This window comes from Phaenicophaeus curvirostris, chromosome 26 (genome assembly GCF_032191515.1).
Source record: "Phaenicophaeus curvirostris isolate KB17595 chromosome 26, BPBGC_Pcur_1.0, whole genome shotgun sequence".
NCBI lineage: Eukaryota > Metazoa > Chordata > Aves > Cuculiformes > Cuculidae > Phaenicophaeus > Phaenicophaeus curvirostris.
Window position 1 is genome coordinate 1,624,904 of NC_091417.1, and position 19,908 is coordinate 1,644,811.

At 57.0% G+C, this 19,908-nt stretch overlaps 1 protein-coding gene across 4 annotated transcripts in view; it reads left to right on the forward strand.

Moving 5' to 3' along the window:
• The first annotated feature begins 279 nt into the window (after window positions 1–279).
• The window catches only part of ZNF385C (zinc finger protein 385C), an 80,016-nt gene continuing 60,387 nt past the window's right edge, over window positions 280–19,908 (forward strand). For 2 of the 4 annotated variants that reach the window (XM_069877000.1, XM_069877001.1), the window contains exon 1: window positions 280–370. In XM_069877000.1, coding sequence (XP_069733101.1) covers window positions 334–370 — 37 coding nt within the window. In that variant the 5' untranslated portion in view covers window positions 280–333. Of the gene's footprint in view, window positions 371–1,605; window positions 1,637–19,908 lie in introns of those variants that run through there. The other 2 variants (XM_069877004.1, XM_069877002.1) reach the window with 2 other exon arrangements.

Genomic DNA, 19,908 nt, shown 5'->3' on the forward strand with positions numbered 1-19,908 from the left:
CCCTCAGATCCCTTGGGAAGCGCCTGGGGGGGGCCACCACCACCCTTCCTCAAGCGGGGGGGGGGGTCCCCAGACCCTGCTCAGCATCCTTGTCCCCACCCGCAGCGCCCCGCTCCGAGGGATGCGGGATGCGGGATGCGGGATGCGGGATGCGCTTCCCTCCCCGTGCGGGCGCACGGCTGGTTGTGGGGGGGTGGGGATGGAATGGGACCGCGGCGGCGCGCACGCTGCCTTCATCCCCCCCCCCCCTCTTCCTTTCCTCCTCCTCCTCCACCTCCTCCTCCCCCCGCGGGAGCGCGCTCGGCCAGCCGGGAGCGAGCAGCCGGCGGGAGGATGCTGCAAACGGCGGCGGAGCCGGGCGGCTGGGCAGGTAGGGCTGGGCTGGGCTGGTGGGGGGAGATGAGGGGCACGGGGAGCCCCGATACCACCGGTTCTCGGGGCCGGGCTGCGGGTTCGGGGGAGTTACGGCCGTGGGAAAGTTGTGGGATGCGGTGGGGAAGGGATGAGTGTCCGGCCGGGGGATGCTCCCCTCCTCTCGCCTCCATCCCGGCTCCTGCATGGAAAGGAGAAGCCCGGCTGCGCGGCGCCGTGTGCTGGGATGAGGATGGAGAGGGGCTGGGAGGGTGGCAGAACCCTCGGTCCTGCTGATCTTTTCCCCTGGAGGGTGTCAGGTCAGGAGGAAAACTTCTCCAGAGGAACTTTTGCCCCGGTTGCAGCCCCTCCTGCCTGCCCGGGGCTGCTTTTCCCATGCTGAGCAGAACCTGCGGGGGTTTGTGGTGCCCACAGAGCCCCCCACCAGCTCACCTTTGCCAGGGTGTCTGTGCTGTCGGGGTACCCCGACAGCACAGACACCCTGGCAAAGGTGAGCTGGGGGGGCTCTGTGGGCACCACAAACCCACGGGCGTGCGATGGGTTTGGGGCTGCGGGCAGCGCCCGGGCCCTGGGTGGCGTTTGCCCAGGTGTCTGCGTGCAGGTGAGGTGGGTGGGTGGGTGCTGGGGCTGTGTCTGTGGGTGCAGCCTCGGCCCCCTGCGCCCCTCGGGGTGTCGGGGGGTGCAGCTCACCCTGCGCGTCCCACATCTCGCTGCTCGCATCCCTGATTTACTGAGGCACGGAGAGGTTGGTGTTGGAAATGGAGCTGAGGATTTTAAAGAAAAGGACTTTGAGGATTTACACAAGTGTTTTCTGTTTGTGGCTGGGTCTCGGGGCGGCTGCATCCTGGGGCAGAGCTGAATCCCCTTGGCCAGGCAGAGGGACTCGTCGAGCAGGGTCGAACTGGGATACAGAAGCAGCATCCTCATCCGGAAGATCGCGGGCTGCCTCCTCACCTTTGATCAATGCGCTTTGCTATTAACTTGAGGCAGCACTGAGGTATCGCGGAAGCTTTCGATGAGTTGGGCGTCAGGGTGAGGTAGGGCTGGAGTTACCTGAGAGCAAACCTTGTGGATCCCGGCGAGCGGGGCTGTGCTGGTCGCTGCCCTCGACAGAGCAGCCGATAACGCTGGATGCGGGTGAGGGAGAACAACTTCTTGCGCAGAATCTGAGCTCCCAGCTCTCCTCGGCACGTGTGGCTGCTTTTTGTTTTCAGAATCACACCGTAAAGCGTGTTTCGTGTACAGGAGATGATTCTGCATGAAGGTAAGGGGTCTAGGGCCCAGCTTTGCACTCCCGGAGGCTCAGAGGGCTTCTAGGTTAAATCAGGTGCGAAGGGGATCAGCACCACTTTTCTGCTTGATCTGCCTGCTCCTGCGAGGGCTGGATGTGTCTGTGGGTCCTGGGCGGCATCCCCTGCTCCGAGCGGAGCACGGCACCAGTTTTCAGTGGTGACGTGAGGCAGGAGCTGGCCTTGTGCTGCTCAGCGCTGGGTAAAACCCATCTCCACCTCCCTGGTTATGTGGGGAGCCCGAACAGGGAGCTGAGACGTTTTGTGGGAGCTGCTGTGTGTGCGTGTGGGGCACAGCGCCTGAAAATAGCATCAATGGGCAGCGCCGCCCTGCGCGAGAGCCTGCGGATAAACGAGGCTCTGTCCCCGGCTGCCAGCCTGGCGCGGAGTTTCTACAGGCAGCGCGAGGCAAATCATTGACTGCTTTTATTTTAAGTGGCTGCAGGTGTTTTCCGATGAAGCATCCAGCCCAGCGTCGGCTGCTCTGAGTGATATTTGTCACTCGGCTGAAACGGCTCCGCGGGGATGGGAAGAACCGCTCGGGTCCCTCGGTGGCTGCTGGGGGGACTCTGCTGATGAGAAACTCCTGCCATGCGTGGAGTTCAGAGCCAGGCTGGCGATAACGGGTGCTGTGAGGTTTCTTGCTTGCTCCGCAATCTGCCACGAGCTTTAAAGCGAGGAACTCGCACAACCCTGAGCTCCGTGTGAATGTGCCGAGCGTTGCTGTGTGTTATCAGGGTGGTGACGTCACGCTGAGCTGTGACTTCCCACTGTGCACGAGCATCCCTGAGCTCTTGCGTTGCGCTCGGCTCGGTCTCTGGAGCGGCTGCTCTTGCTGCTGCCTGCTCGAACGAGGTTCTGCCTTGATTAAACAGCAGCCTCCAGTATGGATAAAGCAGGAGGTTGGTTTAATAACCCTGAGAATAAGAAATATTTGTTGGGGCTGGCAGCTGACTGACCTCAGAGCCTCATCCCTGTCGCTGGACCGTGCAGGGTGTGTGTCCCGTCTGTGGTGGGTGAGGATTAGAGGCTCTGCTGGTTGATGAAACCCAACGGTGAACCCATGCACGGAGACGCCACGCGCTGCTCGCTGGGTTTGAGCTGCCTTCCCATCCCTCCCCTCCTGCTTGGCTTCTCCCATCTCTTTCAGCACAAAGAGGCGAGACACCCAGCCCGGGTGTGCTGAGTCTATTTTTGCTGGCAGATTAGAGTATAAATACCGCAGAACCTGAGGCGCGGAACAGAACCGGCTGCACAGCAGCATCACACCCTAAACTGTGGGGTTTCCCCTCCCACTCGCTGTGTGGGCTGCTGGGTCGCGTTTGGAGGCTGGGTAGCTCTCGGTGCCGTGTATCCGTCCCTGGCATTGGCTGCCTGGCACACGCAGGGGCGTGGGATGAGGCTCCCTTCCATGTGCTGGTGGGGCAGAGCTGCCCCAGCCCTTCCCCTCTGAGCTCTCCAGCTGGTTATCCCCATGGGTGAGCCCTGGGAGCAGCATCCCTGGAGCCTGGGGTAACGCTGTGGCCAGTGTTCCTGGATCCTGGAGCAATGCTGGGGCCCCACCAGAGCAACACCAGGAACTCCCCCGGCTACAACCATCCATTCCAACCAAAAACATCCTCTAGCCTTGCTCCAGCATCCTTGAAGCTTGTGGCCAGGGAAGGCACCCTCGTCCCAGGGCTGTGATTTGGTGCGTTTCTGGAGATCTTCCCCTTGCTTTGGCTTTTATCTGGTGTTTCTGGGACATCCACGTGTTTCTAAAAGTGTGTGGTAGAGGTCTGCTATTGAATAAACAAGGACCTTTCAGAGATGTTCTCAACTGAGTACTGAACAGGTTAATTGAGGATGGGGCATTGAGCAGCCTGGTCTTGTGCCCATGGCAGGAACTGGTTGGGCTTTAAGGTCCCTTCCAACCCAAATCATTCTCTGGTTCTATGAAACCCATCCTGGGAAACACCAGAGGAACATTGAGCCTTTCTCTGAGCTCCTCATCCCAGCAAACTACTTTTCTTCTTTCCTAGCTCAATTGAAGCTGGTGTTTGTATTTTCTGAGCCCAGAACCCACGGTTCTGCAGCCCTTTAATCATTCCTAGGGAACATAGAAATGCAAAAAACGTGCGCCCGAAGCAAAGTAATGAAGCCCATGAGGGTCTGTTTGTCAATTGAGAAGCAATATTGTGATGTACAAAGGCCGTTTCTTAGTCTGATGTTCTGAGACTGCCTCCAAAATAGCGTCATAATTTATGTGTCGGGAAGCCCCTGTCAAGAATTATATCTGTGCTCTCAAGGAAATCCAGTCTGCGGCTGCATGGTAACAAGTGCTCATTTTTCATTAGAACTACAACAATTTACTTACAAGTTGTAAAAGGGAACCTGGGTATTTAGGGAGCCTTGAGCTGAGCTCAGGTGTGCCCAGGTAGGGTGATGGATTCCCATGGGAAGCTCCCCTGGGATGAGAGGGATGCAGGTTTTTGTCTTAGAATCACAGAACCATTAAGGTTGGAATGACTTCTAAGCTCATCCAGTCCAACCATCAGCCCAACCTCTCCGTGCCTGCTAAACCATCGAATCATAGAACCACCACCAGGCTGGAAAAGACCCACCGGGTCATCGAGTCCAACCATTCCCATCAATCACTAAACTGTGGCTCAAAGTGCTCCAGCTACATGGGGTTTTGGACAAGTCCATGGATGGGAACTTCCCTCGCTGCCCTGGGCAGCTGCATCCAAGGCTTCACCACTCTCTCTTCATCACTTTCTTCCCCAGGATGAATACTCCTGGGGGCCCTGGGGAGGTGCTGCCCACGTGTGAGATCTCCCATGATGGTCAGGGGTGAAGGTGATGGAGCAGCGTGGGGACCCCAGCTCTTCCCGGGCCCTTCCCAGCGGGGTTTAGAGCTCTTGGGGGGCTGCAGGGTCTGAAGAGGGTGAGTCTGGGCTGAGACGTGGTGGGAGAGCTGCCCGGCTCAGGTGGGAGCTCAGAGCCCTCAGCACAGAACAAATCTGCGCTGCTGTGAAACGGGAACGTTCCCAAGTCGTGATTTGCCCTGGCCTAATTATGGAAATTTTTTAATTAGTTGATAAGAAAGATTGCTTGGAAATTGCAAGGGAAACATTTTGAGGTTAAGTCCTAATCCGTGCCCGTATCTGCCTGGAGATGGGAGCCCCTGCGGCTGTGTGCGCCTCGGCAGAGGCTGCAGCAGCCGGGGTGTCCGCGCCCCCTCCCACGGCGAGATGCTGGGCTCCTTCAGCCCCCAGGGTTGATCCCAGAGGAATAAAACCACCGTAGGTTTTGCTCAGCTTGGCTCCAAGTCCAGGTTGTCGTTTCATACTCCACGGGCTCAGAGGTGGTTGCAGAAATGTTTTTCCTCACAGAAGGAGGTGCCCATGGGATGGGGACCCCTCATCTCCACTCTGTGTGGCCGTGGGGAGCAGAGGGTCCTTGGTGGCTCCCACTGATCTTTCTCCAGACACGCTCTGCTCCATCTGAATGGATCCCCCAGTCTGGACTGATTTTCTCCCCCTCCCTGGGTTGATTTTCCTCCTATCCTGGGTCAGGTACCTGGTATCCCAGTGGGCACCTGCACAGTGCCAGGTTTGGTCTGTATTTGTCTGTGTGGCATGCGTGCGCCGAGGTCCCCCAGGCCTGTTCCCATCAGCAGGACTTTGTCCCGAAGCCACCAGGATGGGCTGGGGCGTCTCAGCGTGTGGGATGCAGGCGGATTCGTTTCCAGTTTGGGTATTTCTGGCTCTGACGTGCAGCCGCTGGCTCCAGCACATCCAAAGGGCTTGAAGGAGCTGTTGAATGCGGGGTAGGTTTTGCCAGGGTACGATCAGAGGCTGCTTCTCACCTTCCTTTCACCTCCCAGTTCCCTTTGAGACCTCAGCTGCCTTTGAACTGGGAAAAGTACCACAGCCCGGAGCATCCAGGAGCTGCCGGTCACGGCTTTGGGAAACCGCGTGGCAAATGGCTTTTAGCTGAAAGAGGGGAGATTGAGAGGAGATCTTAGGAAGAAATGTTTTCCTGTGAGGGTGGGGAGGCCCTGGAACAGGTTGCCCAGAGCAGTGGAGGTGTCCAAGACCAGGCTGGATGGGGCTTGGAGCCCCTGATCCAGTGGGAGGTGTCCCTGCCCAGGACAGGGGTGGGACTGGGTGGGCTTTGAGGTCCCTTCCAACCCAAACCATTCGATGATTCTATGTTTATCCTCCACTCCCCTCACCTGCCCGTGTCCTCCCCGCACACACTAGTGGGGCCGACGCTGTTTATCTTGGTCAGCAGCGCTGGAGGCAGCTCCGCACAGAGCCTGACTGTGCGCCGGGGCTGGGGTTGCTTCTGAGGAGCCCAGAAATGTTTTTAAGGGGAAAAGAAAAAAAAAAAAAAACAAAAAGCCCAAACAAGGGAAGCCTGTTACGGAGCGTCGGAAAGCAGGGAGGTGGCACAAAGCAGGCTCTGAGCAGGATCGGGGAGCGAGACCCCCGGGTCCCCCCCTCTCACCCATCGCCGGGTGCGCTCGGTCTCACGCAAGGGCAAGACCCTATAAATACCCCAACTCCAAATTTTCAAGGAGTATTAGGAACTCTCCAGGCTTATTTTTGAGTGCTGTTACGAAAGGGCTTTAACGGATTAAAGCGCGCCCAGATTAATCTGCGCGCCGGGTGCCACGGGGTGCGGGAGGGCAGGGCTGGTGCCCCCGGGGTGCGGGGTGAGGGGGTTCCCTGGAGCTCCCGTCCCTTCCCACTGGGTTTGGGGGGGCAGCACACTCAGACCATGGGGCTGTGAGAGGAGGGGAAGGGATGCTTCAGCCACCACTCTGTTTCCAGACCTCTGCACACCCTCCAGCCCTTCTGGATCCAGCATCCGTAGGGTTGCTGGGTTTCACAGCTCAATGTCAAATTTGTCTCCTCTCCAGTTTCCAGAGGAGGTAATTAGCAAACAGGCATAATAGCAATTTAATAAGTGTGTCAAACCAGCGAGCCAGGCGCAATGGAGGGCACGCTGTGCCTTCGGAAGAGCTCCCACAGGGTGGGAACGTGGCCTTTGAAATGGGAACAGGACAACCCTCTTGCCCAAGCCGGGACTCAGGTTGTTGGTCCCGTGGTTGCGTGTGAGCTCGTTGCTGGCTGCGAGTTTCTCTGGAGCTCAGGGACAGAGCTGGGATGGGCCCTCCGATGTTTTAATCCGCATCAGTCTCCAGCTTCCCTGGCCAGACACGGAGGGGAGATTATTGGTGCTGCTCCGTTGCCGCTGGAAGGCACGCGGCGCTGCGGGCTGGGCGCTCGCGGGGCAGGATGAGCGCGACTTAGGCGGCGGATGAGGAGAAGGGATTTACAGGAGCCCAGCAGCCACCTGCACCTCCGGGTGCTGCTCTGGGCAGCAGCGAGCGTTGTCCTGGGAAGCACCAGGATGGGCTCATGCAGGAGGGAATCAGGGTCCAGCACCTGGTTGGATTTGTTCTCCCCTTAGCAGTGGGAAAGCTCTTCTGTTCATCCTTGGGAACGTTTCACCTCCTGACAACTTGGCTGCTTGATCAGGGAGTGCAGGGGTAGGACAAGGGGAATGGTTTTCAGCTGAAAGAGGGGAGGTTGAGATGAGATCTTAAGGAGAAATGTTTCCCTGTGAAGATAGGGAGTCCCTATCCCAGGCTGCCCAGAGCAGGGGTGGCTGCCCCATCCCTGGAGGGGTTCAAGGCCAGGCTGGATGGGGCTTGGAGCCCCTGATCCAGTGGGAGGTGTCCCTGCCCATGGCAGGGGTGGGACTGGATGGGCTTTGAGGTCCCTTCCAACCCAAACCATTCCATGATTTGAAATCCCTGTTGGCACGGAAGGTGAAGGCACATGCTGGTGAGGTTCTGGCCGGTGGCAGAGCCACCCCGTGTGCTCCAGGGGCCAAATTTCCACTGCCCACCCACACCCAAGGGATGAAGGAGCTTTTCCTTCTCAGGCCAGTTGTGAGGACCACAACTCAAGCTCCGCCAGGAGAGGTTCAGGCTGAACATTAGGAAAAAATTTTTCACAGACAGGGTCATTGGTCCCTGGCAGAGGCTGCCCAGGGAGGGGGTTGAGTCCCCTTCCCTGGAGGGGTTTAAGGGACAGGTGGACGAGGTGCTGAGGGACATGGGTTAGTGATTGATGGGAATGGTTGGACTCAATGATCCGGTGGGTCTCTTCCAATGTGGTCACAGGATGGAAGTTGCTGGTCCTGGGGGCTACGAGGTTTTGCGTGGGGCCAGGCGGTGGCTGCACCAAGCTGGGCAGCGTGGTGGCTTTGGCGCCGCACAGGGATGCTCGCAGGGTCCTGGAGATGCCTTCATGGAGAAATTGGCTTCTCTTTGCCTACCCCGGCCCCTAGTAACACTTCCATGGGGTTTGAATTAGTAACCAAGAGCACGGAGCCCCTGCAGAGCCCACAAATCAGTGACACAGGGGTCCCTAGCACTGCTGAGCCCTGACCCGCTGCAGGACCATGCATGGACATCCCGACCCGCACGGCCACGCTCTGGAGCTCATCGCAAAGGCAGGTGTCAAAATATCTGCCTTTTTTCACCTGCTGACAAGGCACAGGAAAAGGGAGGATTTTAAAAAACAGAAATCGAATAAAATTAGGTCTTCTGTTAAGGGATTAAATCGGGGCCCTCAGCTGTATTTATAGAAGGTTCAAAAGTAAATCTGTTCCCAGACTGAATAAATATTTTGCTCAGGCAGGCACGATCTTCAGTTCATCTGTCTTGGAAAGATTTGAGTGAGAGGGGAATTGATTTTTTTCAGCTTGAACAAGGCAAGCAACTCTCAAATCCAGATAGATAGTGAAGCCCCATTATCAGCTAAAATGGGGAAGCAGCTGGGAAATCATTAAAGAGAAAGTGAGAGAGAAGCCTCTTTAGGGAGGCAGCAATTCCTCATCCCCCAGAGGGTTGAGCTGCCTCCTCTGGAGCTGTTTTGGGGCTGTGTTGGTCTGTCCCATCCCACGGGAGTGGTTGGTGATGCTGGGTGACCAGCAGCTCCCCAGGGGAAACAGGAGTCGCTGGTACTGGGCACACTGGTCGTACTGGTGCAGGGACCACCTGCTCATGGTTCTGTGCTGGGAGGTGGCATGGGAGTGGCTGAAGTGGGATGGAGGGGGATCAAAGCAGGCATGGTGATGGTGCCAAGGGTGTAGATCTCAAGCTCTGCTCCTGCACTGGTCACGCAGAGGTCTGGGAGCACTGGCGGCGGGGTCAGCGCTGCTGGGCACGGAGCCACCCAGGGCTGGGACCCGGCTTTGCCACGCTGGCCTTCAGCTCTTGGATGGCTGATGTGTCTGTAGAGATGACAAGAGATTCCTGGCACGTCCCTGTCGCCGTCTCCAGGACGCAGCCTTCCGTGTGGTCCCCAGGATGTCAGTGCAGGGTTGGTGCCCCGTGCTGCGGCGGCAGATGGCACGGGCAGAGGTTATCTCCGGCAGCGTTTGCCCCGATCTCGCCTTGTTTCGCAGCAGAATCCCAGCTCAAAGAGCTTGTTAATTCAAGCCGGCACCTGGTGTTTTCAGACATCAGTTACAGCTAAGACAAGAGCTTAGTGCTTTGCTCTTGACAAAAGCTGCTGGCGGGTCAGCTCCAGCGCGGCACGAACCGTGCAGCGAGCGCTGCCTGCGCCTCCTGGCTAACCAGGGCTGTAGCTCTGCCTTTCCTTCTCCCAGGTGATCAAGGGAAAACTAAAGGGGAGCATTAAGAAGAAGCCAAAGCCCTTGGCGGTGTTGTCTGATTTCATAGAATCATGGAATGGTTTGGACCTCAAAGCCCACCCAGTCCCACCCCTGCCCTGGGCAGGGACACCTCCCACTGGATCAGGGGCTCCAAGCCCCATCCAGCCTGGCCTTGAACCCCTCCAGGGATGGGGCAGCCACCCCTGCTCTGGGCAATCTCTCACCACCCTCATAGTAAAACCCTTTTTCCTAAGATCTCATCTCACTCTCTGTCTTTCAGCTGAAAACCATTCCCCTCATCCTCTCCCTGATCAAGAGCCCCTCCCCATCTTTCCTGGAGCCCCTTTTCAGTCCTGGAAGCTGCTCTAAGGTCTCCCCAGAGCCTTCTTTTTCTCCAGGCTGGACAACTCCAAGTCTCTCAGCCTGTCCTCATACGGGAGGTGCTCCAGCCCTCTTCTCCTGGCCAAGCCTGTTTTCCCCAGCAGAACCTCCTTGCCTTGCAGAAGCTCCCCAGTGGCAGGTGGGCAGCTCAGCCCCGGGGTGCCGGGGGTGGTGGTGCAGGGCGAGGGTTTGCTGTGTGAGCTCTGTCCTCCCCGTGCTAAAAAAAGCCACGAGATGAGCAAAATTATCCGCTGAGTCACTAATCATTCACCCACTGCTTTAGTCACCAGCTTTCCCACACCGGGGGGGACGTTTGCCGCTGAGGGGGCATAAACTGAATTGTAAGGGTGTTAAATAGATGTGGCTGGAAGAACTAGAGAGCTGCTGCTGCACCACAGCTGCTGGCACTGGATGGATCGTGGGGCTCTATGGCCACTGGAGGGGCTCAATTAATGACAACTCCCTAATGAGAGGATAAATGGATAGCACCTGCTCGCTCTCTGTGGTGCTGAGGTGTGCTCCTTGCGGAGGAGGTGGCAGCGGAGCAGCTGCTGCCCGTGTCCTGTGACAGCAGTCCTGGTCCCTGCCTTCCCAGTCCCTTCTCCATGGGCATCACAGAGCCTGTGTGGGAGCATGAGCTGCTTCTCCATGGGCTGCTGGGGTAGTGGGAGCACCCCCTGCTCGGGAAGGGGTTGGAACCGTGCTCGGGTGACTGGTGGAGGAAGGTTTGAGATCCCAGAACTTGGGAAAGCAAAGCTGCCTGCTGAGCTGGAGGCTCTTGTCCTTCAAGCAGAAAATCCTGCTGGAGAGCTGGGATTTGCCACGCTGCTTTCTCAAGTGTGTGACCTGGAAAGAGTGAGAAAGGAGTGAGTCAGGGCTGCAAACCTGCCTGCGAAGGGGTATGGTGGGAGCCAGGGCTGCAGGCTCCCCCCGTAACACCCACAAAGCCTCCTCCCCTCCTGCTTATCCTCTTAGGTGGGTGCCAGCAGGCACCTTCTCCCGAGGAACAGCAGCGCCCTTTGCTCTGCTGCTCGCCTCAGAGCATCTCGGATGAGGAAAGAGAGATTATTGCTCAGGTGTCAACACGTTGGCAGCTGCCAGGGCAGAGGGAGGGATGCTGGCAGGGCTGCTGCTCCGCGCTGCTGGGGGCTGGGTGGGTGTCACCCAGACAGAAATAGCTCCCTGCACAGCCCCATTTCCAGGGAGCTTGTGGGGCTTGGGGGTGGGAGGCAACAGGGCACGGTGCCCGCACACGGAGTCTGCGGGGAGCCCGGCATTGCCTGTTCCATCCCTGGAAGAGGCTCAATCTCGCAGTAGGGTGATGGCTGCAGGGGGGAAAGGAGCTGGGAGCTGTGGGGTAGCCCCAGCTCTGCAAATCATCCCTGCGTGCATGGAGTAGGCTCCTCCCTGGGTTTGGTGCAAAACAGTGTGGAATTGGGCTATGGGTGGACCATAAAATGCTGGTCCTGTGCTGTACGGGCTAGTGGGGTGTTGCAGGGGGTGTCGCGTCCTGGAGTCCAGCCTCACTGCGAGGGCTGCCCCAGGGCAGACACTGGATGCTCCTGGCTGGGCACAATGTGGCATCTCTGATGTGCAGCTGTCTCGCTCCGTGTTGGACCCGGCCGGCCCCATCGCTGTTGTCTCCTGACCTGCCCCAAACCAGTTTTTCTCCCATCCAGGCGGGTGTTGGGGCTGCACCGGGCAGTTCTCAGCCTCCCTGGCTGCCGGTGGCTCCCTGTTTCCTCCACACCCAACACGAAGAGCTCTTTGAGCCGAGTATCCCCGCCGTGCCGGAGCCAAGAGCATGTGAAAGGGCCTGTCTTAGAGCAGGGAAGAACCATAAAGGGCCTATTTATGTAGCTGGCTCCTTGCAATGTTTTCAGACACAGCCCTCGCATGTTTTCATAACAGCAACGCCTCCACCTCTCGCCAGCTGCCAGCAGCGAGGAGCCGTTCGCTGCGGTCCTCCGCTCGCATCCCTTTGCACCCAGGGCTCGGGGTGATCGCGGGCAGTGCCGGGGCGGTGCTGGGCTCTGCAGAGTGAGCTCAGGGCATGGGTGCGGGTGCCACGGGGCTTGGTGCCTGGTGCAGGGCTGGAATGCTGCATGCACGCTGCTTGGTGATGCTCTGGTTGCCTTCCATGCTTAGCGAGCATCCAGGTACTACGATGCTCCACTTGCCCTCACTGGTGAACAAGCGTCCAGGTACTACGATGCTCCAGCTGCCCTCCCTGGTGAGCAAACACCCAGGTACTTTGCGGGGCTGCAGCCACCGAGGGGGTTTATGGCCTCGGGTTGGAAGGAAGAGCCCCTTCTCACCCTCCTGCACGTCCCTGCTTGGAACACGTGCTGCTGCTCCATTGCACCTGGAAGCAACGCTCGCCGCAGGGACAGGTGAGCTCTCCTGGCGGGCTGGCTGCTGGCGTTCCTGTTGGGAAGCCAGCCCCGCACGTGGCCCAGAGGCATCCTGCAGGGCCGTGCCTTGGCTGCTTCCCCCGATCCTGTCTTCAAGGGTGGCGCTGTGCCCACTCATGAACACGCCTGGACCCTTGGCACGGACGGACCATGTTGTCTGGCGGCATCCCGGGAGGTGGCTTTGCCAGCCCCTCTGCCCAGGCCACCTTGCGGCTGTGGTTCCCGTCTCCTGGAATTTGCTATGTCTCATATCTAGCTGGAAGGATGGCAGCTCCCAAGCTTCGCCCTGTGGAAGAACCAGCCTCTCCTCCCATTGCGGCTCCTGCGCTGCTGACGGGTTGTGCCCAGGGGTCGATGTGAGCTGCCCCGTCTGTGCCAGCCCTACTGTGTCCCCCCGGTCAGGCACCACCCAGGGACAGCGAGGCAGCCCCTGCGGTGGCAGCGCTGCAGCGATCACAGTGTCACGCGTGCCGGGCGGCGTGGGAGGCAGGTGAGCAGCAGGGAGGTGGGAGGAGGGAGATCTTCATCCGTTCAACACCAACACGTGGGAGGGAGGTGCGTACCGGGTGCCTTGGCTTGCTCAGCGCTGAGCGAGGCTCCTGTGGGCTCCCCAGCAGGGACCCCATAGCCACTTAAGCACTCCCCAACCATGGAGCAATGATGGGCTCTGTGCTTCTTTCTCTGGCTGCCCTGATGGGGCTGGACTGGGAAAGGAAGCAGGCAAAATACCTGGTCAGGGTGAGTCTCAGTCCCATCAAGAGTCCCTCCTCCCGTGCCAACCAAGCCTGAGATGGGACTAGTCATTACAAACCTGCCTGGAGCTGCTCCTACCCAGCGAGCTGCCGGTGGCACGTACCATGCCGAGCTCTGCATGCCCAGGTCCGACTCCTCACAGCCTCTGTCCACGTGTTTTCCATGGCAGGGAGACAAATAACTTTTCATGAGTCCGTTTACAAATTCCTTTCAAACAGGAAAGCTGACCTGCTAGAGCTCATTAAATAACATTAATGGTGCTGCCCAAATAAATATTAGAGCTGCCACCTGCGCTGCCAGCCAACATTCGCTGCCTTCTGGCCTCTGGGAGCAAAGGTTTCTCACTTTAATTGGACACACGTGCTTCTGTCCTGACCCCGGTGGCCTCTGCTACAGCAAAGGATGCTCACGCTGCAGCGACCGGGCTCCTGTGAGTTTCTCCTGGTGCTGTAGGAGCAGGGGAGCGCATCCAGCCAGCACGCGGGAGCCACGGGCTGCTGAGCTCGGAGACAACCAGAGAAACCAAAACAGCGTGTGGAGAGGAGGTGACCAATTCAGGTCACGTTTATCAGTGAACTGATTAAACCCGAGCTCTAGAACTCTTTTCCTTCTGTCCTCTGGCCAGTGAGTAATGTAAAACTTCATTAGTCCCTATCCAGGAGACACCGAAAGACATGGACAATTAATTGTCGTCTGTCCCGTTTAATTTCCCTGCCTGTCAGTGACAGCTTCTCAGCGGTTCACAGCCCAGTCAGCATTTCAAGCCGTGAGCCGAGGCTGAAGGCTGCAGCAAAGTTCCTCCTCGCGGAGCTCCAGGATGAGGTCTTCGCCCATTGCTCTTGGGGAACCCTCAGTGGCATCTCCTTGTCCTTGCTGATCACCCCAGTCTGGGCTGGTTTGCAGGGTGGGATGCTGAGAAACACCTCTAAATTTCTATAAACAAATAAACGGTTGCAAAAATCACCTGCAGATGGAGGGATCGCCACAGCTAATTGGCAGGCATCAAGCACCGGCTGCGTGGTCCCTCTAGCCCAGGCATGAGATGAGGGTGGATGCAGAAGCAAGGGATGGGGTTGTACCCCAGTTTTCTCGCTCCTCTGCTCCCTGTGGCTCCAACACTATCGTGCTTTGCCTTCCTCAGACCCATCCTTCCCACTGGCACGGCCAGCCTGCCCGTGTCCCCCCCACGCTGCCCTGAGCAGAGACCAAAGTTCGGTGCAGGGGCTGATGCTCCTGCAGCCCAGAGAGAGACAGGAGCTCAGATCGGCTCTCACCTCAGATCCTGGTGACTAATTGCTCTGCAGAAAGCAATCCTCACAAGTTTCTTTTATGAGCAATGGCAAGCATAGGCTTTGATTTAGCTCTCCTTTTCCTTTCTTCCTTCTTTTTTTTTCCCCCTCTTCCTACCCTGAATGAAGAAACCCTTTTGATCGTGCCGGGTTCAGACTCTGTAACAAGCATCTCTGTTTGTATTGTGAGGTTGTCAGCGTGATAACACGACAACGCGTCTCCTCGTCGGCTCACACACAATGAATTATTTCTTCCACTCTCTCTTTGTACCATCTCTGGGATAAATTGCTGCTTCCAGTATTAGCAGATGGGCTTGTCAACCAAGTGAAGCATCCTTAAACTCTTAGATTATATGCTGCCCAGCACGGAGCGCCGGCCAGTGTAGCTCAACCGAGGTTGCAGTAAAGTGTTTGTGTGGAGAATTGTCAGGCTGGCTTGAAAGCAAATTGCTTCGCCAATTTATTTTCTTCCCTGTGTATGAACATATTTTTCTTAAAGGGATGCTGTCACATTAAATATGGAACTGCCAACTGCAGGCATTAAAAAATCATGGGGCGTCCCATTTTCTTTCCTCCCACTCTAAATTCTAAGAAAACAATAAATTCAGGGTTCTTTTTACTTGTCATCTGCTTTTCAGCTACAGACGCTTTTTCAAGCGCTTCCCTGGCAGTTGGGAGGTTTGGGAACTTCAGAGCCGCGACAGGCGCTGCGGATCTGGGGCGGATGGGGTGGATCAGCACAGTTGAGGCTCCTCGAGCTGCACTTCCAGCACAACTGGGCTTCGGTCCCTTCTCTCCACATCTCAGGGCTTGGTAGCCAACGGGCAGAGGGTAGAGCTGAGAGCAAACCCAGTGACAAAGCGCTCAGGGAGCCTCTCGTTCCCTCTGGAGAGGTTCTGACCCATGGACTGGGAAGCAAATCTACCCTGAACACACGTTCATCATCGTTAAGCCCGATCCTGCCTGGACTCTGTCATACCTGCTGTGACTGATGGAGAAAATCCTTCTCCAGCCTTTATCTTTCCAAGCCTTTTATTAGGGAAGTCAATGAAAGTAGCTCCGTTATATTTTTCATATTTAAGGTGTGTTTTTATTGCTTAACTGGGGCAGCAACTCAGCTGTTTGTCAGAACTGAACAACCTCATGGTAATTCCAATATCACATATTTGAAAGATCTTTACGTTTAGCCAGGGGTCAATGCTTTTCCTTCTCTTGCTGCAGTGAATCCCCTGCCAGCAGCTGCTGTTGATGGGCTCCACTCAGCCAGGAGCAGCTCCAGCTGGGTGAGTTTGGGAGGAGTATAAGAAGAGGAGGGGAAGCAGGTGGAAGGGGTTTGGGAGTGAGTTTCTTACGCTCTGATGTCCCTGGGTAGGAATTGCTTTGCCCTCTGCCAGCCTGGCCACCTGCAATGCTCTGGTAGGTCCTGATGTGCTGCTTCATTTGGGGGGATGTGGCCTGCAAAGGAATTGCTTTGGCTTTGGTGGTGTTTGGTGCAGCTCCCTCTTGATTTTAAGCTCATCTGAGCTCGATCCTGATGGTTAAAACATGTGCAACCTATAGAATCGTAGAATAGTTTGAGTTGGAAGGGACCACAAAGCCCATCCAGTTCCACCCCTGCCAGGGGCAGGGACACCTCCCACTGGAATTGGTTGCTCCAAGCCCCATCCAACCTGGCCTGGAACCCCTCCAGGGATGGGGCAGCCACCCCTGCTCTGGGCAACCTGGGCCAGGGCCTCCCCACCCTCACAGGGAAACATTTCTTCCCAAGATCTCCTCTCAGTCCCCCCTCTTTCAGCTCAAAACTGTTCCCCCTCCTCCTCTCCCTGGACACCCTGATCAAGAGCCCCTCCCCAGCTCTCCTGGAGCCCCTTTCGGCACTGCTAGCTGCTCTAAGGTCTCCCTGGAGCCTTCTCTTCTCCAGGCTGCACAACCCCAACTCTCAGCCTGTTCTTGCATGAGACATTCTTTTGTGGTCATGGAAGGTGCAAAAGTAACACCAAGTCTCTTGCCAGCCTTAACTTTTAAATGAATTTAGCTTCCAAAGCTGAGCTTTAATTCCAGGGTTGTGGGTCGGCAGGGTTCGTCTTATTTACTGTCACCCCAAACCCCTTTTGCTCCACCGCGTGGGTTCCTGGGCCTCCTCCAGGAGATCGAGTGCCTGATAACTTTCATTTTAATAAAGCACTGGGCTTGTTTTGATGGCCTGATCCAAAGCGCTACAAAGATTTAAACAGATCTTGTTGCAAATATCTTTATTTGATACCCCTGCAATGTCTGGATTTCAAATGTCACTCGCTTAGCGCTATGAAATATTTAATTTAGGTTGTAATACAGTAGCTTGCGAGAGCTCAGTCTTAAGTCAGAGTTCTCCTGTGTTAGTCACCAGCTATCCACAAACCTGCTTAAAAGCCGCTTTCTGCCTTGAAAAGCTCCTGACTTGGGTGTAGGAGTGAGAGAAGCGAGGAGAGGAGACCCTGCCCACGCTTGTGGGTCGCTGCTGGGACCCTGGATGTTGCTGTAAGTCTTCGTGGTCGATGTCCCCCATCTCCGAGGGACACGTGGGTGGCAGGAACACAGCCACCACCACGCCGCTCGCAGCTTGGTGCCTCTGGTGGCAGCAGCTCGCTGGGTATCGGGTGCTGGGGTTTGGATCGTGTTTGGTGGCAGCACCAGAGCTCCCTCGGGAAGGGTGTCCAGGCGTGGGCAGGGACAACCGGAGCCTGGTGGGTCTGGGCTGTGGCCCCATCCTGCCTGCGTGGGTCGGCTGGGATGCTGGCCCTGGGGAAGGGTCTTTCCTCACCTGGGAAAAAAAAGCTTTGAGCAGTGCTTGCCTGGCAAGGCCCTCGAGCTTTGCTTTCTCTTGTACAAACCCAGCTGCAGTGAAGTCTAGTTTGGCTCCTCAGAGGGAGCATCGCTTGCCAGTGCTCTCTGAACTGGAACTGTTAAGGTTTAATGTGTCCTGCATGTGTAGTAAATCATGTTCTCCAGCAGCAGCTTGAGATGGGCACAAGGCTCTGCCAAAGCTCAAACCCTTCCCTGTGGCATAACGTGTTTCTCTATATTTTATCTTCAATGAGAAGACAGTTGCAGCAGGATCAATGAGGAGATGGGAGAGGTCTCATCTGGGCAGGGGTTACCTCGAGCAGCGTGGGAGGGATGCTGTGCTGGAGGAACTCCAATACCAGCAAAGCTGGTACAAGACATCCCCTTGTTTGTGGTCTGTGTGAGTTGCCATGAGGGTCGGGGCTCTGTTGCGGTGACAGGAGCCAGCCCTGTGCCCAGAGCTGACGTTGCCATCCCACAAATGGTGTCTGGATTTGATTTCAGGGAGATCTGGGAAAATAAAACTGTTTGTAGCAACTAGGGAGAGCCAGTGAGGAGCACCTCAGCCAAGACTTGCCCTGTGGCTGCATCAGGTTGCACTCCTCAGGTCTATTTTAAGAGGCGAGTGGTGTGGACGTGGGGGAGTAGCCAGAGCCTCCCTCTGCGAGGTCCCTTTAGCTGGGCAGTTCCCCGACAGCCATCCTGGTGTGCTGTGGGTGACATCCCTGCTTCCCCCTAAACCTACGCTAAGTTTTATTCCTCTCCTGCTGTGACACTTCAGGTTCCCACCTCACTGGCTCCTCTGTGCCCTGGGTGATGCTCAGCACAGTCCTCAGCCCACCAGCATCCTTCAAGAGCTTTGTGCCCTCCTTGAATACTGGCATCGCGAAGGGCTCGGTGGTGTGGGAGGGAGGGCTCGGTGCCGGGCAGATGCCCAGCCTGGGCTCACTGTGGGTTTGTAGGAGGTGGTTCTGCCGTGATCTTTGTGCTGATCACAAGAAACCTGAAGGATTTAGTGATCTTGCAAGCCCCGTGCCAGGCGTTCCTCAGCCGGCAGCGTGCAGAGCGGCTGGGAGGAACAGCAGCCGCTCAGGATGATGAATTGCTGGCGCCTCAATCTTTCCTCTCCCGCTGCTCCCTTACGCTGTGCTAACATTTACAGCTGAACCCCTGGGGACGAAATGTCAGCCTCTCTGCCTGTGTTTGCTTTGGGTTTTGTTTCTACGCTGGTGCAAGAGTGATGAGGTCCCTGCTGGGACCCCCCAGCCCACCCTCACCCGCCCCGGGGAGGAGCGGGACCTCGCTGTGGCACGTGGCCAGGGCAGCGTGCTCGATGCACCCAACGCCGTCTCATTTATCATTCTAAAAAGACACAGTCCATGCACCCTGCCTATCACCACCACGTTTTCCCTCTCATTACCCTGCACGCTGCCCGTTTGATGCTTGCTGAAGCTGATTAATTAACTCGTTACCGATGAAGCTGATATATCAACTTGTTACCAGTGTGGTGTTAGCAGCTGAGGTGCTCCAGGACCCTGGGATGGGAGCAGAGAGGGGCTTCCTAGGTTTTGGTTCCTGGGACAGACAGAGGCATTCTCTGCACTGCTGCAGAAAAGCAGTGTCGTTCCCTCCCCAGCATCTCCTTCGGTTTGGGTTTTAGCTGTCGTCGCTGTTCAGGAGCAGGGCTGAGATCTGCTGATTCAGAGGACACGCAGCCCTGTGGTGTTAATGATCTCTGAAGTGCAAGCGAGAGGACAGGCACAGCAGCACCACTGTGCAATGCCCTCTGCGTGCCCGGAGTGCTGTGGGATGTCCTACTGCCCTCCAGCGCACGGGAGTGGGGCTGAGGAGGGACCCCAGGGCACATCCAAGGGTAAGAGCCAGCCTGGGTGCTTGGGGGGCTCAGATGTGAGATCTGTGGACGTTTTGAGCCCCTTGCGTGTCCTAGTCCCTGTGCCAGGAGCTACCGTGCAGCCCTGAGCTCTTTGGGAAGGCAGACTCGCTCTAATCCTTGCCTGATAACGGATGGTTTATGCACTGATCCTAAAACATGCCTCGCTCCGGCATTAGTGGAGCATATGTTGGGACTGGGGCGGGGGCAGCAGGGGGCCAGTTTGATGCCGTGTTATGAAATGCTGAAAGCCATGGGGGCATGGCCAGGGCGCTCTGAAATCTGTGGTCTGCCTGTGTCTGCTCAGCTCTGTCTGGAACAACAAAGCATCTTTTGATGCCGTCGCAGGTCTCCTGGGCCACCTCCATCCTGGAGGGCAGAGCACCCATGCGCTCACTGGCTGCCTTCACATCCCTCTACCTGCATCCGGTGCCTCTTTATGAAGCTGCACAGGGAATTTTCTCGGTCTGACCTTACAGGCAGCCTGGGAAGCTTCCCCCCATCTCCCCTGTTCCCCAACAGCGCTGATGTCAGGTGCATTCGCCCGCTCTTGGCTCAAGGTAGCTCCTCCGGTGCAGCCTCCTGCCAGCTGGCGCCCGCTCCCCCGCGTGACGCTCAGTGCTTTTTGGAAACTTGCTGAGCTGCAGGCACCCAGCTCGTACTCACCCCAGCTCTTGTCTGGAGGCTGCTGATGAGGGCTGATTTAGTGGCAATCGAACCGCATTTGAAGCGCTTCTTGAAATACGAGACAAGTGTCGGAAACTCTCTGGGTGTAGGGGTGTCTGAGGTGCCCTGACGGCCGCGGCACACGGACAGGAGCTGCCTTGGTGGTTGCGAAGGGCAGAGCTCAGCGCTCCCTTTGCTGGAAACCAGGTAAGAGCCTCCCCGTGCTGGGGACACCTCTTCAGCGTCGCTGTGTCCTGATCCCAGATGAGAGGGTGGGCTGGAAAGCATCTGTACCAGTGGTGAGGGGTGTGTGCCAAGACAGGATGGTGTGGCTGCCTCCTTTGAGCTGA